The following is an 18,944-nucleotide window of genomic DNA, read 5'->3' as shown; positions in this document are numbered from 1 at the left end:
CCTGCTCATGTGCTGCGGAGACGATTTGTGAGACAGCGTTATATAACCCTATCTGTGTCATGAAGGAGAGCCAGGGAGAATATCCACATACACCACATGATCAAAAGTATGTGGACACCTTCTCGTCAAACATCTCATTCCAAAACTATGGGCATTAATATGGAGTTGGTCCCCCCTTTGCTGCTATAACAGCCTCCACTCTTCTGGGAAGGCTTTCCACTAGATGTTGGAACATTGCTGCTATAACAGCCTCCACTCTTCTGGGAAGGCTTTCCACTAGATGTTGGAACATTGCTGCTATAACAGCCTCCACTCTTCTGGGAAGGCTTTCCACTAGATGTTGGAACATTGCTGCGGGGACTTGATTCTATTCAGCCACAAGAGCATTAGTGAGGTCGGACACTGATGTTGGGCGATTAGGCCTGGCTTGCGGACGGCGTTCCAATTCATCCCAAAGGTGTTCGATAGGGTTGAGGTCAGGACTCTGTGCAGGCCAGTCAAGTTCTTCCACACCAATCTCGACAAACCATTTCTGCATGGACCTCGTTTTGTGCATGGGGGCATTGTTATGTTTAAATAGGAACAGGGCCTTCCCCAAACTGTTGCCACAAATTTGGAAGCACAGAATCGTCTAGAATGTCATTGTATGCTGTAGCATTAAGATCTTCCTTCACTGGAACTAAGGGGCCTAGCCCGAACCATGAAAAACAGGCCCAAACCACTATTCCTCCTCCCCCAAACATTACGGTTGGCACTATGCATTGAGGCAGGTAGCATTCTCCTGGCATCCGCCAAACCCAGATTAGTCCATCTGACTGCCAGATGGTGAAGCGTGATTCATCACTCCAGAGAACGTGTTACCAGTCCAATGGCAACGAGCTCCAGCCGACGCTTGGCATTGCGCATAGTGACCTTCGGCTGCTCGGCCATGGAAACCCATTTCATGAAGTTTGTGACGAATGGTTCTTGTGCTGACTTTGCTTCCAGAGATAGTTTGGAACTCGGTAGTGAGTGTTGCACCTGAGAACAGATGATTTTTTAAAGCGCTGCGCGCTTCAGCACTCGGCGGTCCCGTTCTGTGAACTTGTGCGGCCTACCACTTCACAGCTTAGCCGTTGTTGCTCTTAGACGTTTCCATTTCACAATAACAGCACTTACAGTTGACCGGGACATATCTAGAGGGCAGAAATTTGACGATCTGACTTGTTGTCATCCTATGACGGTGCCACGTTGAAAGTCACTGAGTTCTTCAGTAAGGCCATTCTACTGCCAATGTTTGTCTATGGAGATTGCATGGCTGTGTGCTTGATTGATACATCTGTCAGCAACGGGTGTGACTGAAATTGCCGAATCCATTAATTTGAAAAGGGTGTCCACATACTTTTGTCTACACAGTTGAAGTCGCAAGTTTACATATACCTTAGCCAAATACATTCACAATTCCTGACATTTAATCCCAGTAAAAATGCCCTATTTTAGGTCAGTTAGGATCACCACTTTATTTTAAGAATGTGAAATGTCAGAATAATAGTAGAGATAATTATTTATTTCAGCTTTTATTTCTTTCATCACATTCCCAGTGGGCCAGAAGTTTACATACACTCAATTAGTATTTGGTAGCATTGCCTTTAAATCGTTTAACTTGGGTAAAACATTTTGGGTAGCCTTCAACAAGCTTCCCCAATATAAGTTGGGTGAATTTTGTCCCATTCCTCCTGACAGAGCTGGTGTAACTGAGTCAGGCTTGTAGGCCTCCTTGCTCGCACACACTTTCAGTTCTGCCTACAGGTTTTCTATAGAATTGAGGTCAGGACTTTGTGATGGCCACTCCAATACCTTGACTTTGTTGTCCTTGAGCCATTTTGCCACAAATTTGGAAGTATGCTTGGGGTCATTGTCCATTTGGAAGACCCATTTGCGACCAAGTTTTAACTTCCTGACTGATGTCTTCAGATGTTGCTTCAATATATCCACATAATTTTCCTGACTCATGATGCCATCTATTTTGTGAAGTGCACCAGTCCCTCCTGTAGGAAAGCACCCCCACAACATGATGCTGCCACACCCGTGCTTCACGGTTGGGATGGTGTTCTTCGGCTTGCAAGCCTCCCCCTTTTTCCTCCAAACATAACGATGGTCATTATGGCCAAACAGTTCTATTTTTGTTTCATCAGACCAGAGGACATTTCTCCAAAAAGTACAATCTTTGTCCCCATGTGCAGTTGCAAACCGTAGTCTGGCTTTTTTATGGCGGTTTCGGAGCAGTGGCTTCTTCCTTGCTGAGCGGCCTTTCAGGTTATGTCGATATAGTGCTCGTTTTACTGTGGATATAGATCCTTTGTACCTGTTTCCTGCAGGATCTTCACAAGGTCCTTTGCTGTTGTTCTGGGATTGATTTGCACTTTTCGGCACCAAAGTACGTTCATCTCTAGGAGACAGAACGCATCTCCTTCCTGAGCGGTATGATGGCTGCATGGTCCCATGGTGTTTATTCTTGCATACTATTGTTTGTACAGATGAACGTGGTACCTTCAGGCGTTTGGAAATTGCTCCCAAGGATGAACCAGACTTGTGGAGGTCTATTATTATTATTTTTTTAATTATTTTTCTGAGGTCTTGGCGGATTTCTTTTGATTTTCCCATGATGTCAAGAGGCACTGTGTTTGAAGGTAGGCCTTGAAATACATCCACATATACACCTCCAATTGACTCAAATGATGTCAATTAGCCTATCAGAAACTTCTAAAGCTATGACATCATTTTCTGGAATTTTCCAAGCTGTTTAAAGGCACAGTCAACTTAGTGCATGTAAACTTCTGACCCACTGGAATTGTGATACAGTGAATTATAACTGAAATAATTTGTCTTTAATCAATCGTTGGAAAAATGACTTGAATCATGCACAACGTAGATGTCGTAACTGACTTGCCAAAACTATAGTTTGTTAACTAGAAATTTGTGGAGTGTTTGAAAAACGAGTTCTAATGACTCCAACCTAAGTGTATGTAAACTTCCGACTTCAACTGTATAGTGTAACTAGAATCAGGCCACATACTACGCCTCCCTTCATACTCCCCACAGCTGCAGCTCTGTTCAGCTCATTCTGTATGTGTCTAACCGGCCAAGTTTACCAATAGTGGCTGGCCACTCCAGCAGCATTGCCAGCGCTCTCTGCTCTGAAACAGAAATAGACCTGAACGTGGCATTACTATGCAGGCTGGCATTTGTTTATAGGGATGAAGCGGAATGGAACTACATTTTGTAATTTCTATATGCCAGAGGCAGAATTTCGAGTGTCAGCTTGAGTTACTGGGAGGAGGTTAGTAGTCGGGATTGTAGATAGTTTTGCTCTTGTTTAAAGTGTGGGGATTGTAGATAGTTTTGCTCTTGTCTAAAGTGTGTTACGTTGTATAGAAACACATTTATGGCAGGCTGCATCAGGAAGATTTTCATTCAGAGCTTCGTCTCTGAAACAGGAAGGGAAGGAATTTCAGGTTGGGCTCTCTCCGGTGTACACCGGATTCATTCCGGACATGACTCTAAAAGTTTTGTAGGCATGAAGGTCAACGTCTCCAAAGGCTCGGGGGACAGAGATAAAAATAAACACAGTGACAGAGTGGGCGTGTTGACGGAGCGCTGGCAGCACCCAGAGAGGACAGCCACGCAGGGCAGAGGACGTCTGTCACCAGTCTCACATGGCCCGTCATTAACGATGACCACTGACAGCATTTAGAACACACACATAAAGGTGACCCCTGCCAACCCTGCTCCATCACTGATATACAGAGAGAGGGGGTGAAGAATGTGTGTGTGTGTGTGTGTGTGTGTGTGTGTGTGTGTGCGTGCGTGCGTGCGTGCGTGCGTGCGTGCGTGCGCCTGCTTCTACTTGTTAGTTGGTTAAACTCTAAACATACTCTAAACATACTCTAAACATACTCTAAACATACTCAGTAGAATCCCGTTGAATCAGTCATTAGGTTGATTTCTGTGTATCAGTCATTGGGTTGATTTCTGTGTATCAGTCATTAGGTTGATTTCTGTGTATCAGTCATTGGGTTGATTTCTGTGTATCAGTCATTAGGTTGATTTCTGTGTATCAGTCATTGGGTTGATTTCTGTGTATCAGTCATTAGGTTGATTTCTGTGTATCAGTCATTGGGTTGATTTCTGTGTATCAGTCATTAGGTTGATTTCTGTGTATCAGTCATTGGGTTGATTTCTGTGTATCAGTCATTGGGTTGATTTCAGTGTCAATCACCATCTTTCGTGGTTTCATGTCATGCCTAATGAAAGCCCCTGTAGTGGCAGCTCCAGGTCCAGTCCAACTAATCTAACTAGGAGAGCAGAACCAATCAAAAGGCTGTGTACTCATCATTTATCTCGCTCCTTTCATCCTCTTTCACCAATTAGTGTAAATTAGGCCCGCTGTCCTTTAAGGAGAGCGAGCGAGAGAGCGAGAGAGGGAGCGAGGGAGAGAGAGAGAGAGAGAGTGAGAGAGAGAGCGAGCAAGGAAAAGAGCAAGAGAGAGAGAGAGAGAGAGAGAGAGAGAGAGCGAGAGAGTGAGCAAGGAAAAGAGCAAGCGAGAGAGAGAGAGAGAGCGAGAGAGAGAGCGCGAGAGAGTGAGCGAGCGAGAGATGGAGAGGCAGTAGCATGGCTTCCACCTAGCACGATGATGCCAAATCTGCTCGGCTTGCATCAGGCCTGCTCACCTCATCTGTGTCCTAGCAACTGTAAACCTCTCAGCCCCTTGGATACGGTAGGTCTGTGAACGAGTGTGTTTCCAAACAAAACACAAGGAATATAAAGTGTGTCCTTAGAGGAATGGACGTGCGGAGCGATACGAGAACAATTGGTGGGTGTCAGTCCTTCATGATGTAACAACGGCCATGTGATTGGCTCATTAAGAGGCATGCCATGCATTCTGACATTCAACTCTTTCAGGGATATATTCTTTGTCTTGAGTCTCTGAAGGAAGCTCTCTTCAGATACCGGTTCTGGACACTAAAATGAACAGACAACATAATTTTTTGAAAGAGGGAAACATAAATAGCCTATATATGCCTGGCTGCTGTGTTTCCAAATGCATTAAATGCAGATTTCCCAGGAACAGTCTGGGCCTCCCTCTCTCAGCGGATTCTGTGTCTGTGTCTTTGTCTGTGTCTGTGTCTGTGTCTGTGTCTGCAGTGGAGAGCTCAGCGGCCCAGTTTTCTTTGCTTGTAAAAAGCCATGACCACATTTCTTTCTGCAGTTTGTGCGCACGCACAGGGGTCGGTTCTGCTCAGAGGTCCGGGCCAGCTGAGTATTGGCATGGCTCGAAAGGCTGGATCAGAACCGCTCAGACTGTAGAGCCCTGACCGGCGCAGAGGATATGGAGTGCTCTGTCTGCTGAGCGGTGGCCAATGCCTCCCTCTGTGTGCCTGAGTGCCACACCATGCGAACATAATCCCACAGGTAATGGGGGAGTTTCACCTCTGCACACAGACAGCCAGCCTCTACCCACGGCTGCGCAAAGTCAATGAGCCATCTCTCTATCTCTCTCTCTCTATCCCTCCCTCCCTCCTGTGAGTGTGTCTTCAGCTTTTGAAAAGGACAAGCGTGTCAATGGAATATCACAGTGAATAAATATGTCCACAAGCATTGCAATTCCAAACAGTGAAGCCCTATAATAAGGGTAAGGTCTAAATAAAACCATACTACCGCATAGCCTTGGCCACACAACTCTCTATTCCTGCCACACAGAGCCCTTAATACAGCACATTCAGCCAACTCTCAATACCACTACAGTCCCCCGTAGAGAAACTGGCACACGGGACATAGTATCTGTGTGTAGATATTCCTACAGCATTCCTGCACACAGAGATTGGCCTTAGCTGTTATTATGTGACCACAGTAAGGCTCTTGATCGGCTCATCAAAGCCCCTTTGAGGTTTTCGCTCTCATTTCCCAGCCTGTGCCACTCCTGCAGTGGGCTCTCTCTCTCTCTCTCTCTCTCTCTCTCTCTCCCTCCCCCTCCCCCTCCCTCCCTCCCTCCCTACGGCTAACGCTATACGCCTCAGTATCGACCATGTCCACAGTCCTCAAAAGAGCATGGCTTGGGGAGCGGTCGGCTCTCTCTCTCTCTCAGCCTGGTGTGTGGAGCTAGCAGCACAGCTCACTGCACCCCGCCATGCTGCGATGACTCACAATCACCATGTCAGACCTGAACACTGCCTGAGACACCTCCTTCTAGACTATTCATCATTACCTCACAAAACAAAATGCAAATACTGAATATGATGTGATGAAATCGATCATGGAGTACGGCTAGAGTAGGCTGTGAGTGTTCATATTCTTTCTAAGTACTTAATCTGGGTCATACATGAATAAATATGACATAATATAACAGCCAACATAATATGCACCCAGGCTCGTATTGATCCATTGCATGTCAAATGCCAAGCTAATTATGATATATGTGCATGCTTTTAACAATTTGCTTTGCCCTGTCAAGTATTTATGAATTTTAATGTCATTAGAGAGATAGGCTTAAAGTTATGCCAGTCAATCATACCATTGACAATAATATAATAATAATAATAATAATAATATTTTCTAGTTCATTCCCAAACATGTTAAATGCGCCAAGCCAATCTGATAACAGATCACTTTTGTAATGTACTTAAGTAAAAAATACTTTAAAGTACTTAAGTTAAAATACTATAAAGTACTTAAGTAAAAAATACTTTAAAGTACTTAAGTCAAAATACTATAAAGTACTTAAGTAAAAAATACTCTAAGGTACTTATGTAAAAAATACTTGAAAGTATTAGCTCAGTTGGTAGAGCATAGTGCTTGCAATGCCATAGTTGTGGGTTTGATTCCCACGTGAGACCAGTATGAAAATGTATGTACTCCTTACTGTAAGTTGCTCTGTATGAAATCATCTGCTTAAATGACTCAAAATGTAAATGTTTTTGTGGGTGTATCTATATTCTAGACAACTTTTACACATTCCTAAAGAAAATACAGACTTTTTTTTTTACTCCTATACATTTTCCCTGACACCTAAAAGTACATTTTGAATGCTCAGGCATGACAGAATTATGGTCCAATTCACGCACCTCTCAATGCTAACGCATTGTCATCCCAGAATAGAGGGATGCAGTTGAATAAATAATTAATATCATTCGCCAATACATTTCTTGGTAGTCCCAGAAATATTGCTATCAGGTTGTAAATCCCAGCTGGCCTGGTACATTGTTTTCTGCCTCCATTTGGGATGCACGGTTTCAGTCTCAGCGACTCAATATGCTGGACTAAAATGGATGAATGTAACTAAGGCTGGGAATGTCAATGCAATCAAACTAGCAAGGGGCAATGATCACAAGTCAGTCATGGCTAATTGGCTAGCGTATCTATTTATTTAGCTATTTATTTATCAAGCTAAAAACACGTTGTCTAACATTAGCTAGCTACCTGCTGGGAGGATGTCATATCATTGGATGGGTAAGTGACCGACGTTCGTTTTTTTGGTGGCTACAACTAGAGATGCAGGTGTCATTTGGTTAGCTAGCAAGAAATGTGAATCGCTTTGCTAGTTAGCTAGCAAGAAATGTGAATCGCTTTGCTAGTTAGCTAGCAAGAAATGTGAATCGCTTTGCTAGTTAGCTAGCAAGAAATGTGAATCGCTTTGCTACAGTTAGCTAGCAAGAAATGTGAACCGCTTTGCTACAGTTAGCTAGCAAGAAATGTGAACCGCTTTGCTACAGTTAGCTAGCAAGAAATGTGAACCGCTTTGCTAGTTAGCTAGCAAGAAATGTGAACCGCTTTGCTACAGTTAGCTAGCAAGAAATGTGAATCGCTTTGCTAGTTAGCTAGCAAGAAATGTGAATCGCTTTGCTAGTTAGCTAGCAAGAAATGTGAACCGCTTTGCTACAGTTAGCTAGCAAGAAATGTGAACCGCTTTGCTACAGTTAGCTAGCAAGAAATGTGAATCGCTTTGTTAGCTAGCTAGCTATGCTGAACTTGAACAACTGTTATCCAGTCAGCATATCCCTTGCGTTCGTAAATTGAGCGCAGAATAACTGATGAATTTACGAACATGCAACACCTGTTGAATATGACCGATGTCAGTAAAATAAGGTTATTAAATTGTTGCCGGCAGCACAGTTAGTCTCTAACGATTTTGATAACATGGAAACAGTCTCACCAGCTCTGCTTAGGGCGATTAAATTGGTCAGAGTGAGGTGTTCTCTCATTTGTGTCTGGAAGTCTAGACTTTAGCAAGTTAGCTTGGGTGCTTGACTGCCGTTGTGAATAACGCTCAGGTCAACCCTACTTCTTGGCCAGAGCGTCCAGTGTCAATACTGCAGTGGGCACTCAGACAATCTGACAATGCTCTGATTTACAAACGACCCAGAGCGCACACTGACACACTGGAGGCAATTTACAAACGACCCAGAGCACACACTGGAGGCAATTTACAAACGACCCAGAGCGCACACTGACACACTGGAGGCAATTTACAAACGACCCAGAGCACACACTGGAGGCAATTTACAAACGACCCAGAGCGCACACTGACACACTGGAGGCAATTTACAAACGACCCAGAGAGCACACTGACACACTGGAGGCAATTTACGAACGCACCTTAAGTTGTCAATCAAATGTATTTGGCATCGATCAAATGGGTTCCCATTCAGTTGTCAAGACGTGGGTTGGGACAAGCATGTTTTGACAGGCAAACTGCAGAAGGACAAGTGGGCTACTATTCCTCATCGTTTATCAGTGCAATTTTGAGAGGGTCTATCTAATGTTCTCTCGTTTAGATTTTAGCTCATCTCGCTTTGGCTACCATTAGTTGTTGATCTTATTTTTGTTGATGGCCTACCTGTACATGGTTGTTTGATCAATTGGACTGTGAAGGTCCTAAACGTAAGCTCTCTCCCGTTGGTATTTGCATATTTTTAAAGATCCATTCAGGTGTATTTTGTGGCTTTTGGCGAATGTGTTCGTTCTAATGATGTAAAGTCACGCTGTTGCTACTGCCTGTAAACACACAGTCCAGTTCATAGTGAATGATGGCAGGCCCTACTGCCTGTAAACACACAGTCCAGTTCAAAGTGAATGATGGCAGGCCCTGTAAACACACAGTCCAGTTCAAAGTGAATGATGGCAGGCCCTACTGCCTGTAAACACACAGTCCAGGTCAAAGTGAATGATGACAGTCCCTACTGCCTGTAAACACACAGTCCAGTTCAAAGTGAATGATGGCAGGCCCTGTAAACACACAGTCCAGTTCAAAGTGAATGATGGCAGGCCCTGTAAACACACAGTCCAGTTCAAAGTGAATGATGGCAGGCCCTGTAAACACACAGTCCAGTTCAAAGTGAATGATGGCAGAACTGTGTGGAAAATGGCTTGTTTTGCATAAAGGCCTACTGTAGCTCTGATTGGCTATGGCGCACCGGTCTATAGACTCCATGGTCCTGGACGAGACAGATGGTTTTTTTTTAGGTTTTATTTACTGCAGTGTCTATTAATTGTCCAAAACCACAGCTGTTTTCCCACTCTATGTATTTGCTATATAATTTTCACAAATGCGTTACTCTATGTTGTTCCCAAACATTCTATGGATTTCTGAAAATGTGAAAATGACCATATCTACTGTAAATGCATGCTTGTCAGAAAATGTAAAAATAATGTACAAAGAATTTGATATTGTTCCTAGGGGTGTATATGAACAGATTTTTAATAAGATTTCATATTGCTAAAATGCTTTCAGTTCCAATTTTAATTTAACATTTATTTAACTAGGCAAGTCAGTTTAAAGAACAAACTATCATTTACAATGACGGCCTACACCAGATGATGCTGGGCCTATTGTGCGCTGCCCTGTGGGACTCCCAATCACAGCCGGTTGTGATGCAGCCTGGATTTGAACCAGGGTGTCTGTAGTGACGCCTCTAGCGCTGAGATGCAGTGCCTTAGACCGCTGTGCCACTCGGGATGAGTATGAGAATTTAGTACTTTTTCCACCACTGTACTTAAGTACATTTAAAACCAGCTACTTTTAGACTTTTACTCAAAAAGCATTTTACTGGGTGACTTTTACCAGAGTCAAGTATGACTTTTCCACCACTGCAGAAGATAGAGTATCACAATAACAAGGGGGCCTGCTGTGCTGTACTGTATTGTACTGTACTATACTGTATTGTATTGTACTGTATTGTATTGTACTGTACTTTATTGTACCCAATTGTATTGCACTGTACTGTACTGTACTGTATTCTACTGTATTGTATTGTATTGTACTGTACTGTTCTGTATTGTACTGTATTGTAGCCTACCTATGAAGTAGGAGAGCAGCACGACCAGCAGGACGGCAGCAGCGATGGCCGACACGGCAGCACATTTCCAGCTGCAGTACTTGGAGGGTTTCTTCAGCTTGAAGGAGCTCCTAGAGAAGGTGTTTCTGGGTAGCAGCCGCGGCGGGGGGGAGTAGACGGTCCCAGATGTCAGCGGGTACCCTGGAGACGAGCTGCTGAACAGGGGAGTGGTCCCGGACGGTGTTTTAAACAGGAAATGCCTACAGCGACGGAGAGAAAGAGAGGACACAGAGAGGACACAGAGAGGACACAGAGAGGACACAGAGAGGACACAGAGAGGACACAGAGAGGACACAGAGAGGACACAGAGAGGACACAGAGAGTTAGAATCAGCTGCTACGTGGTCTCTATTACCAATAGAATGTGTAAATTGCGTTGGAGTGAACAGTCGCTTTCTGAACATAATGAGACATCTGGAGCGATGAAGTGCTCCTCTACATTCCAGCAGCAATTATTCACCGGTCATTTACGTGCATTGATTTTCTTAATCTTAAAACTTATTCACACTTCAAATTGGTCTTGAGACACCGAATTATACAGCTAAAAGCATACGGAATATAAAGATCGTTTCACATCTCCTTCCAGACTCCTACCCAGCATCTGATGATGGTCATTGTCGTCGCTAGTGCTTAGAGAGAATAAGAATGAACTGCTTCTTCGTTGTCATCAGTCTCTTTTCTACCTAAAACAACGCACTGCAAAATATACCATTACGAAGCTTAGTAAAATACTGTAGTTGAGTCAGTCTGTTTTAACAGTATCTCTCCCCCAGCACCTCCTTGCCTCTTTACAGTCAGAGAGGCAGTCTGACTCTGTGGGCTGTGTCCGGTGCCCGGCCTGGCTATGGGCAGACCACAGTGCCAAGCCAGTGCCCTGCGCCAGGTGGGCGGCGGGCCAGGGGAGGTCCACGAGGAGGCAGATGGGATGGGGATGAAAGTGGAAGACAGTTGACCGTGTCGCTTTGATGCCGGTCAGAAGCTCTCACAAGCTGTTTCCCCACACTAAACCCAGAAGCACTCTCCTCTCAGATCTCCTTCCACATCTCCAGGCCGGATGGGGAAGAAAGCCCAAAACGACCACCCCCTCCTCCCCCCGTCTCACCTCCAACAACTGAGGGAAGCTATAACTCTCTTACTGATCTCTCCCTTTCCACTTTGACAGCCCCTCCCCCCACACCACATTAAATCACCACATACCCCAAACTCCATCTTCCTCCTTCTATTCTGTAATAGTGACTCGGTACCACTATTACTGTACGTAGCCTCGTTATTGTTCTTTTATTGTGTTACTTTTTTTGTTTTGTTTATTTAGTAAATATCTTCTTAACTCTATTTTCTTAAACTGCATTGTTGGTTAAGGGCTTGTAAGTAAGCATTTCACTGTAAGGTCTACTACACCTGTTGTATTCAGCATTTCACTGTGAGGTCTACTACACCTGTTGTATTCAGCATTTCACTGTAAGGTTCTACTACACCTGTTGTATTCAGTATTTCACTGTGAGGTCTACTACACCTGTTGTATTCAGCATTTCACTGTAAGGTCTACTACGCCTGTTGTATTCAGCATTTCACTGTAAGGTTCTACTACACCTGTTGTATTCAGCATTTCACTGTAAGGTCTACTACACCTGTTGTATTCAGCATTTCACTGTAAGGTCTACTACGCCTGTTGTATTCAGCATTTCACTGTAAGGTTCTACTACACCTGTTGTATTCAGCATTTCACTGTAAGGTCTACTACACCTGTTGTATTCATCATTTCACTGTAAGGTCTACTACACCTGTTGTATTCAGCATTTCACTGTAAGGTCTACTACACCTGTTGTATTCAGCATTTCACTGTAAGGTCTACTACACCTGTTGTATTCATCATTTCACTGTAAGGTCTACTACACCTGTTGTATTCAGCATTTCACTGTGAGGTCTACTACACCTGTTGTATTCAGCATTTCACTGTGAGGTCTACTACACCTGTTGTAGTCGGCATTTCACTGTAAGGTCTACTACACCTGTTGTATTCAGCATTTCACTGTAAGGTCTACTACACCTGTTGTATTCAGCATTTCACTGTGAGGTCTACTACACCTGTTGTATTCAGCATTTCACTGTGAGGTCTACTACACCTGTTGTATTCAGCATTTCACTGTAAGGTCTACTACACCTGTTGTATTCAACATTTCACTGTAAGGTTCTACTACACCTGTTGTAGTCGGCATTTCACTGTAAGGTCTACTACACCTGTTGTATTCATCATTTCACTGTAAGGTCTACTACAACTGTTGTATTCAGCATTTCACTGTGAGGTCTACTACACCTGTTGTATTCATCATTTCACTGTGAGGTCTACTACACCTGTTGTATTCAGCATTTCACTGTGAGGTCTACTACACCTGTTGTATTCAGCATTTCACTGTGAGGTCTACTACACCTGTTGTATTCAGCATTTCACTGTGAGGTCTACTACACCTGTTGTATTCAGCATTTCACTGTGAGGTCTACTACACCTGTTGTAGTCGGCATTTCACTGTAAGGTCTACTACACCTGTTGTATTCAGCATTTCACTGTAAGGTCTACTACACCTGTTGTATTCAGCATTTCACTGTGAGGTCTACTACACCTGTTGTAGTCGGCATTTCACTGTGAGGTCTACTACACCTGTTGTATTCAGCATTTCACTGTGAGGTCTACTACACCTGTTGTATTCAGCATTTCACTGTGAGGTCTACTACACCTGTTGTATTCAGCATTTCACTGTAAGGTCTACTACACCTGTTGTACTCAGCATTTCACTGTGAGGTCTACTACACCTGTTGTATTCAGCATTTCACTGTAAGGTCTACTACACCTGTTGTATTCAGCATTTCACTGTAAGGTCTACGACACCTGTTGTATTCAGCATTTCACTGTAAGGTTCTACTACACCTGTTGTATTCAGCATTTCACTGTAAGGTCTACGACACCTGTTGTATTTAGCATTTCACTGTAAGGTCTACTACACCTGTTGTATTCAGCATTTCACTGTGAGGTCTACTACACCTGTTGTATTCAGCATTTCACTGTAAGGTCTACGACACCTGTTGTATTCAGCATTTCACTGTAAGGTCTACGACACCTGTTGTATTCAGCATTTCACTGTAAGGTTCTACTACACCTGTTGTATTCGGCGCATGTGACAAATAAAATTTGATTTGATTTATTCACTTCCACACAAAAAGATGACAGTTTCTTCTCCTCTCCTCAGTTTGAGAAGCAGTGAGTAGATTAATGGTGGATATCTACCAATTAAATAGTCTCGTCTCCTGAGGTAAGGTCTTCATGGGGTCTGATTCATCCTAGCAGGAGTACACCGACAGTAACGCTAAACGGCTCTCCACAACTCGTCTTTCAACCGACCACTGACTACTTGTGAACGCCAAGGATGGGAAAGGTCTGGGGAAAAACTAGTAGAAAATAAGTAGGAAATATGTAAAAGATGTTTGTTAAATTGACTCTGGGTTTTAAAGGAAAAGAGCGCTCCTTTGAAGTAGGTGTCAAGCCTCACTCAATTCTTAATTCACCGGTTTGGTTCAAATGACAGTGTCAGCTCAGAAATAATTTAATGGGGTGAGAAAGGAATAGAATGACATCGAGTGAGAGAAAACGTGAGGCTGTGTGAGGGGGGAAAAACCCTGGTCAGTTGCAAAAACAAAGTGTAGGAGGCATGTGTACATCTCATAACTCAAGGCCCTACCTCAACGTGTCTCTGTCAGTCTTTACATTTGGGATCAGTCTAACGTTGGGCTTTACAGGCAGTCAAGGTCAACTGTGAAACCTGCTCAAGGCAACAGCCTGTTTTTCATAGCCATGATGATTGTATATCGGCATTCCTCACCTGGAATAGTGCTGATAAAGTGGGCTGACTAGCCTGTCTCCCCCACCAGTCAATATCAAACGATGGCTAGATGCTGAGATCAACACCACAGCCCACTAATCCCAGGGTCTCTGAAATGTGACCTAATAATCAACCTTCAATTCACTGTAATCATCTCCCACCTGTGTAAAGTGAAGTAAACACCTTGAGTGATGGTTTGTTCTGAACATAATATAGTAAATATACTGTGGATATATGTCTCATATTAACAGAGAAACTGTGAGGGGTGATTCAATGGATAACAGCAAGTATGTATTTGATGGGTTTGATGGGTTTGATGGGTTTGATGTGTTTGATGTGTTAGATGGGTTTGATGTGTTTGATGGGTTGATCCTCATTTTGGCTGTGTTCAATATGATTTCAGCCTACTACGATGCACACATGCTGACTTTCCAGTTGGCCATTACTGCCTCAGAGTATCATTCTCCAGGCCTCAGAGTATCATTCTCCAGGCCTCAGAGTATCATTCTCCAGGCCTCAGAGTATCATTCTCCAGGCCTCAGAGTATCATTCTCCAGGCCTCAGAGTATCATTCTCCAAGCCTCAGAGTATCATTCTCCAGGCCTCAGAGTATCATTCCCCAGGCCTCAGAGTATCATTGCCCATGCCTCAGAGTATCATTGCCCATGCCTCAGAGTATCATTGCCCAGGCCTCAGAGTATCATTGCCCAGGCCTCAGAGTATCATTCTCCAGGCCTCAGAGTATCATTCCTCAGGCCTCAGAGTATCATTGCCCAGGCCTCAGAGTATCATTGCCCAGGCCTCAGAGTATCATTGCCCAGGCCTCAGAGTATCATTCTCCAGGCCTCAGAGTATCATTCTCCAGGCCTCAGAGTATCATTCTCCAGGCCTCAGAGTATCATTGCCCATGCCTCAGAGTATCATTCTCCAGGCCTCAGAGTATCATTCTCCAGGCCTCAGAGTACCATTGCCCAGGCCTCAGAGTATCATTCTCCAGGCCTCAGAGTATCATTCCCCAGGCCTCAGAGTATCATTGCCCATGCCTCAGAGTATCATTGCCCATGCCTCAGAGTATCATTGCCCAGGCCTCAGAGTATCATTGCCCAGGCCTCAGAGTATCATTCTCCAGGCCTCAGAGTATCATTCCTCAGGCCTCAGAGTATCATTGCCCAGGCCTCAGAGTATCATTGCCCAGGCCTCAGAGTATCATTGCCCAGGCCTCAGAGTATCATTCTCCAGGCCTCAGAGTATCATTCTCCAGGCCTCAGAGTATCATTCTCCAGGCCTCAGAGTATCATTCTCCAGGCCTCAGAGTATCATTCTCCAGGCCTCAGAGTATCATTCTCCAGGCCTCAGAGTACCATTGCCCAGGCCTCAGAGTATCATTCTCCAGGCCTCAGAGTATCATTCTCCAGGCCTCAGAGTATCATTCCCCAGGCCTCAGAGTATCATTCTCCAGGCCTCAGAGTATCATTCTCCAGGCCTCAGAGTATCATTGCCCAGGCCCCAGAGTGTCATTGCCCAGGCCTCAGAGTATCATTGCCCAGGCCTCAGAGTATCATTGTCCAGGCCTCAGAGTATCATTCTCCAGGCCTCAGAGTATCATTCTCCAGGCCTCAGAGTATCATTGCCCAGGCCTCAGAGTATCATTGCCCAGGCCTCAGAGTATCGTTGCCTATAGTCCTAAGTATAAAGGGGATGAAGACAGTGAAAAGCGGTGTCACCGCGGCAACCTGAGAATGTATTACACTGGGAAAGGAGTGACAATGGGACCTCTGACCCGTCTCCCCTAGCAGCCCTTCCTAACAGCTGTGTCCGTGCACTAATGAAAACATGGCGGAGGTTAGCGTCCTGCCCCTTAGCCTGGCTTGCCCGCCGAAGCTGCCTGATTAATGGATTGTACCATGGTGACAGGCAGGCAGGCCGCTGCCCGCGGCCATCACATCACACTGCGTTAGTGGAGAGAATATCCTCTCAGCAAGATGCATGTTAATTGCAACAGGGCAGACGGCAGGTAAATTAATCCATAAATCAATCATATTTTATCCACCAGGGTACTAGTTATATAGCCGTTGTCAGAGACAGCTTTGCAAAGCAAAACAGAGACGGTATAATGGCTTTGACAAGTACTAAATCGAGTGACGACAGAAGATGGATGATAAATCACAGTTCATTACGTGTGGGTATTATCATCTGAATCATACAACACAATGTTCTCACAACATACACGAGATCATATTATCTCTCCTGACGTGACAAAGAGGGCAGTGTGGGGTCCAAATCTGTCAATAGTGAAATAAAATATACATGCTATTCAGCAGTTTTTACAATACCACTTTAGCCCAAGATAACATTCAGTTCACATACCTCCTCACATTACCTTCAGTTCACATACCTCACATTACCTTCAGTTCACATACCTCCTGACATTACCTTCAGTTCACATACCTCCTCACATTACCTTCAGTTCACATACCTCCTCACATTACCTTCAGTTCACATACCTCCTCACATTACCTTCAGTTCACATACCCCCTCACATTACCTTCAGTTCACATACCTCCTCAAATTACCTTCAGTTCACATACCTGTTCACATTACCTTCAGTTCACATACCTCCTGACATTACCTTCAGTTCACATTACCTTCAGTTTACATACCTCCTCACATTACCTTCAGTTCACATACCTCCTCACATTACCTTCAGTTCACATACCTCCTCACATTACCTTCAGTTCACATACCTCCTCACATTACCTTCAGTTCACATACCTCCTCACATTACCTTCAGTTCACATACCTCCTCACATTACCTTCAGTTCACATACCTCCTCACATTACCTTCAGTTCACATACCTCCTCACATTACCTTCAGTTCACATACCTCCTCACATTACCTTCAGTTCACATACCTCCTCACATTACCTTCAGTTCACATACCTCCTCACATTACCTTCAGTTTACATACCTCCTCACATTACCTTCAGTTCACATACCTCCTCACATTACCTTCAGTTCACATACCTCCTCACATTACCTTCAGTTCACATACCTCCTCACATTACCTTCAGTTCACATTACCTTCAGTTCACATTACCTTCAGTTCACATACCTCCTCACATTACCTTCAGTTCACATACCTCCTCACATTACCTTCAGTTCTGAATCATCAATTTCAATGTGACTAAGTACATTATATGAAGGTTATAGCCGACAGTTGACCTGCAGTGAAAATACCAACCAAATGCCTTACAGGACGTAATGAACCCATAATAAAAGGCCTTCAAACGTGAATTGCTTTAGATAACAACGCAATATGAAAAACACATTTTAACACGGGAGAGAGAGCATTAAACGCTGCATATGAATTATGATTTGATTTCTTTTTTCCTACGACGTAAAAAAAAAAAAAAGAAACCAATCTCACCTACTAGGTATATTGTAAGGGTTTTTCCCAGTGGTGAAGTACCCAACTCACGCCCTGACCATACTAACTAAATACAAAACAAAGGAAATAGAGGTCAGAACGTGACAGATCTACGCTGTTCCGTTTCAGATGAGACGTTTGGTATTTTTGTCTTTGTATTTACTGTTTCTAAATGTTTCTCTATCATCCTTTCAGTAGCGGTTTACGGTACAAGTCTTTTCTTCCCTTCCTGTTCCTGTTTGCAAATTGGTCACAACATGCCACTCACAGAGGAGTTCATACCCACACAGACAGTTAAACCAGAACCACCGACCAATACAAAACCAAGACAGAATAAAATAAGAGGGCAAATAGTCTCTCTTTTACATTAAACACTTCTCTCATCCTGGGGGAGGGTGTGAAAAGCCAGAGCAATTAACAAGTAAATGGAGATTTTACAGATAATGAACAGGAATTCAACTGGAGTCAAGCCTTATTAGTATTCTGCCACACATACCAGGACATCGTGGTAAAGCGATCAAGGGCAAGAGACATTTAGCAAAATGTTGTAATGAACCCTGGTTGGCATTCGAGGCACGGAGGGCTGAACTGTTGGAGGTTCTAGCTGCCAATCGGTCTCTCTCAGTACCAAAACCTCCAGGATGGTAAGCAAGCCGGGGCAGGTCTGTCTGCAACCCACTCAGTTAGGTGTTAAGACGCTGAACCATCCTGACCGCACCGAAGGTGCCAGAGCCAGTCAATCTAATCGAATAAAATCAACGTCAAAAGATTTGAGAGTTCAAAATCGAATCAAATTTGCCACATGCACCGAATACAACAGGTGTAGACTTTACTGTGAAATGCTTACTTATGAGCCCTTTCCTAACAATCTAAGAAACTATTTTTAATTAAAAAATTTTACATTTAAGACAAAATAACAATAACGAGGCTATATTCAACAGTTGAACCCCCCAGTGGAGCTGGTTTATTAGTGGGGCTGGTTTATTAGTGGGCTGGTTTATTAGTGCGGCTGGTTTATTAGTGGGGCTGGTTTATTAGTGGAGCTGGTTTATTAGTGGAGCTGGTTTATTAGTGGGGCTGGTTTATTAGTGGGGCTGGTTTATTAGTGGAGCTGGTTTATTAGTGGAGCTGGTTTATTAGTGGGGCTGGTTTATTAGTGGGGCTGGTTTATTAGTGGAGCTGGTTTATTAGTGGGGCTGGTTTATTAGTGGGGCTGGTTTATTAGTGGGGCTGGTTTATTAGTGGGGCTGGTTTATTAGTGGGGCTGGTTTATTAG

At 43.9% G+C, this 18,944-nt stretch overlaps 1 protein-coding gene across 1 annotated transcript in view; it reads right to left on the bottom strand.

Annotated features, from left to right (window-relative positions):
* The window catches only part of LOC110534851 (teneurin-2), a 140,242-nt gene that overhangs the window by 79,456 nt on the left and 41,842 nt on the right, over positions 1-18,944 (bottom strand). The window contains exon 4 of the mRNA XM_090188885.1: positions 10,332-10,570. Coding sequence (XP_090045011.1) covers positions 10,332-10,570 — 239 coding nt within the window. The remainder of the gene's footprint in view (positions 1-10,331; positions 10,571-18,944) is intronic.

The sequence above is a fragment of the Oncorhynchus mykiss genome, chromosome 10 (assembly GCF_057628025.1).
Source record: "Oncorhynchus mykiss isolate SJ-2025 chromosome 10, ASM5762802v1, whole genome shotgun sequence".
NCBI classification, from domain to species: domain Eukaryota; kingdom Metazoa; phylum Chordata; class Actinopteri; order Salmoniformes; family Salmonidae; genus Oncorhynchus; species Oncorhynchus mykiss.
The sequence above is the reverse complement of the archived record's forward strand: the minus strand, read 5'-3'. Positions and strand labels throughout refer to the sequence as shown.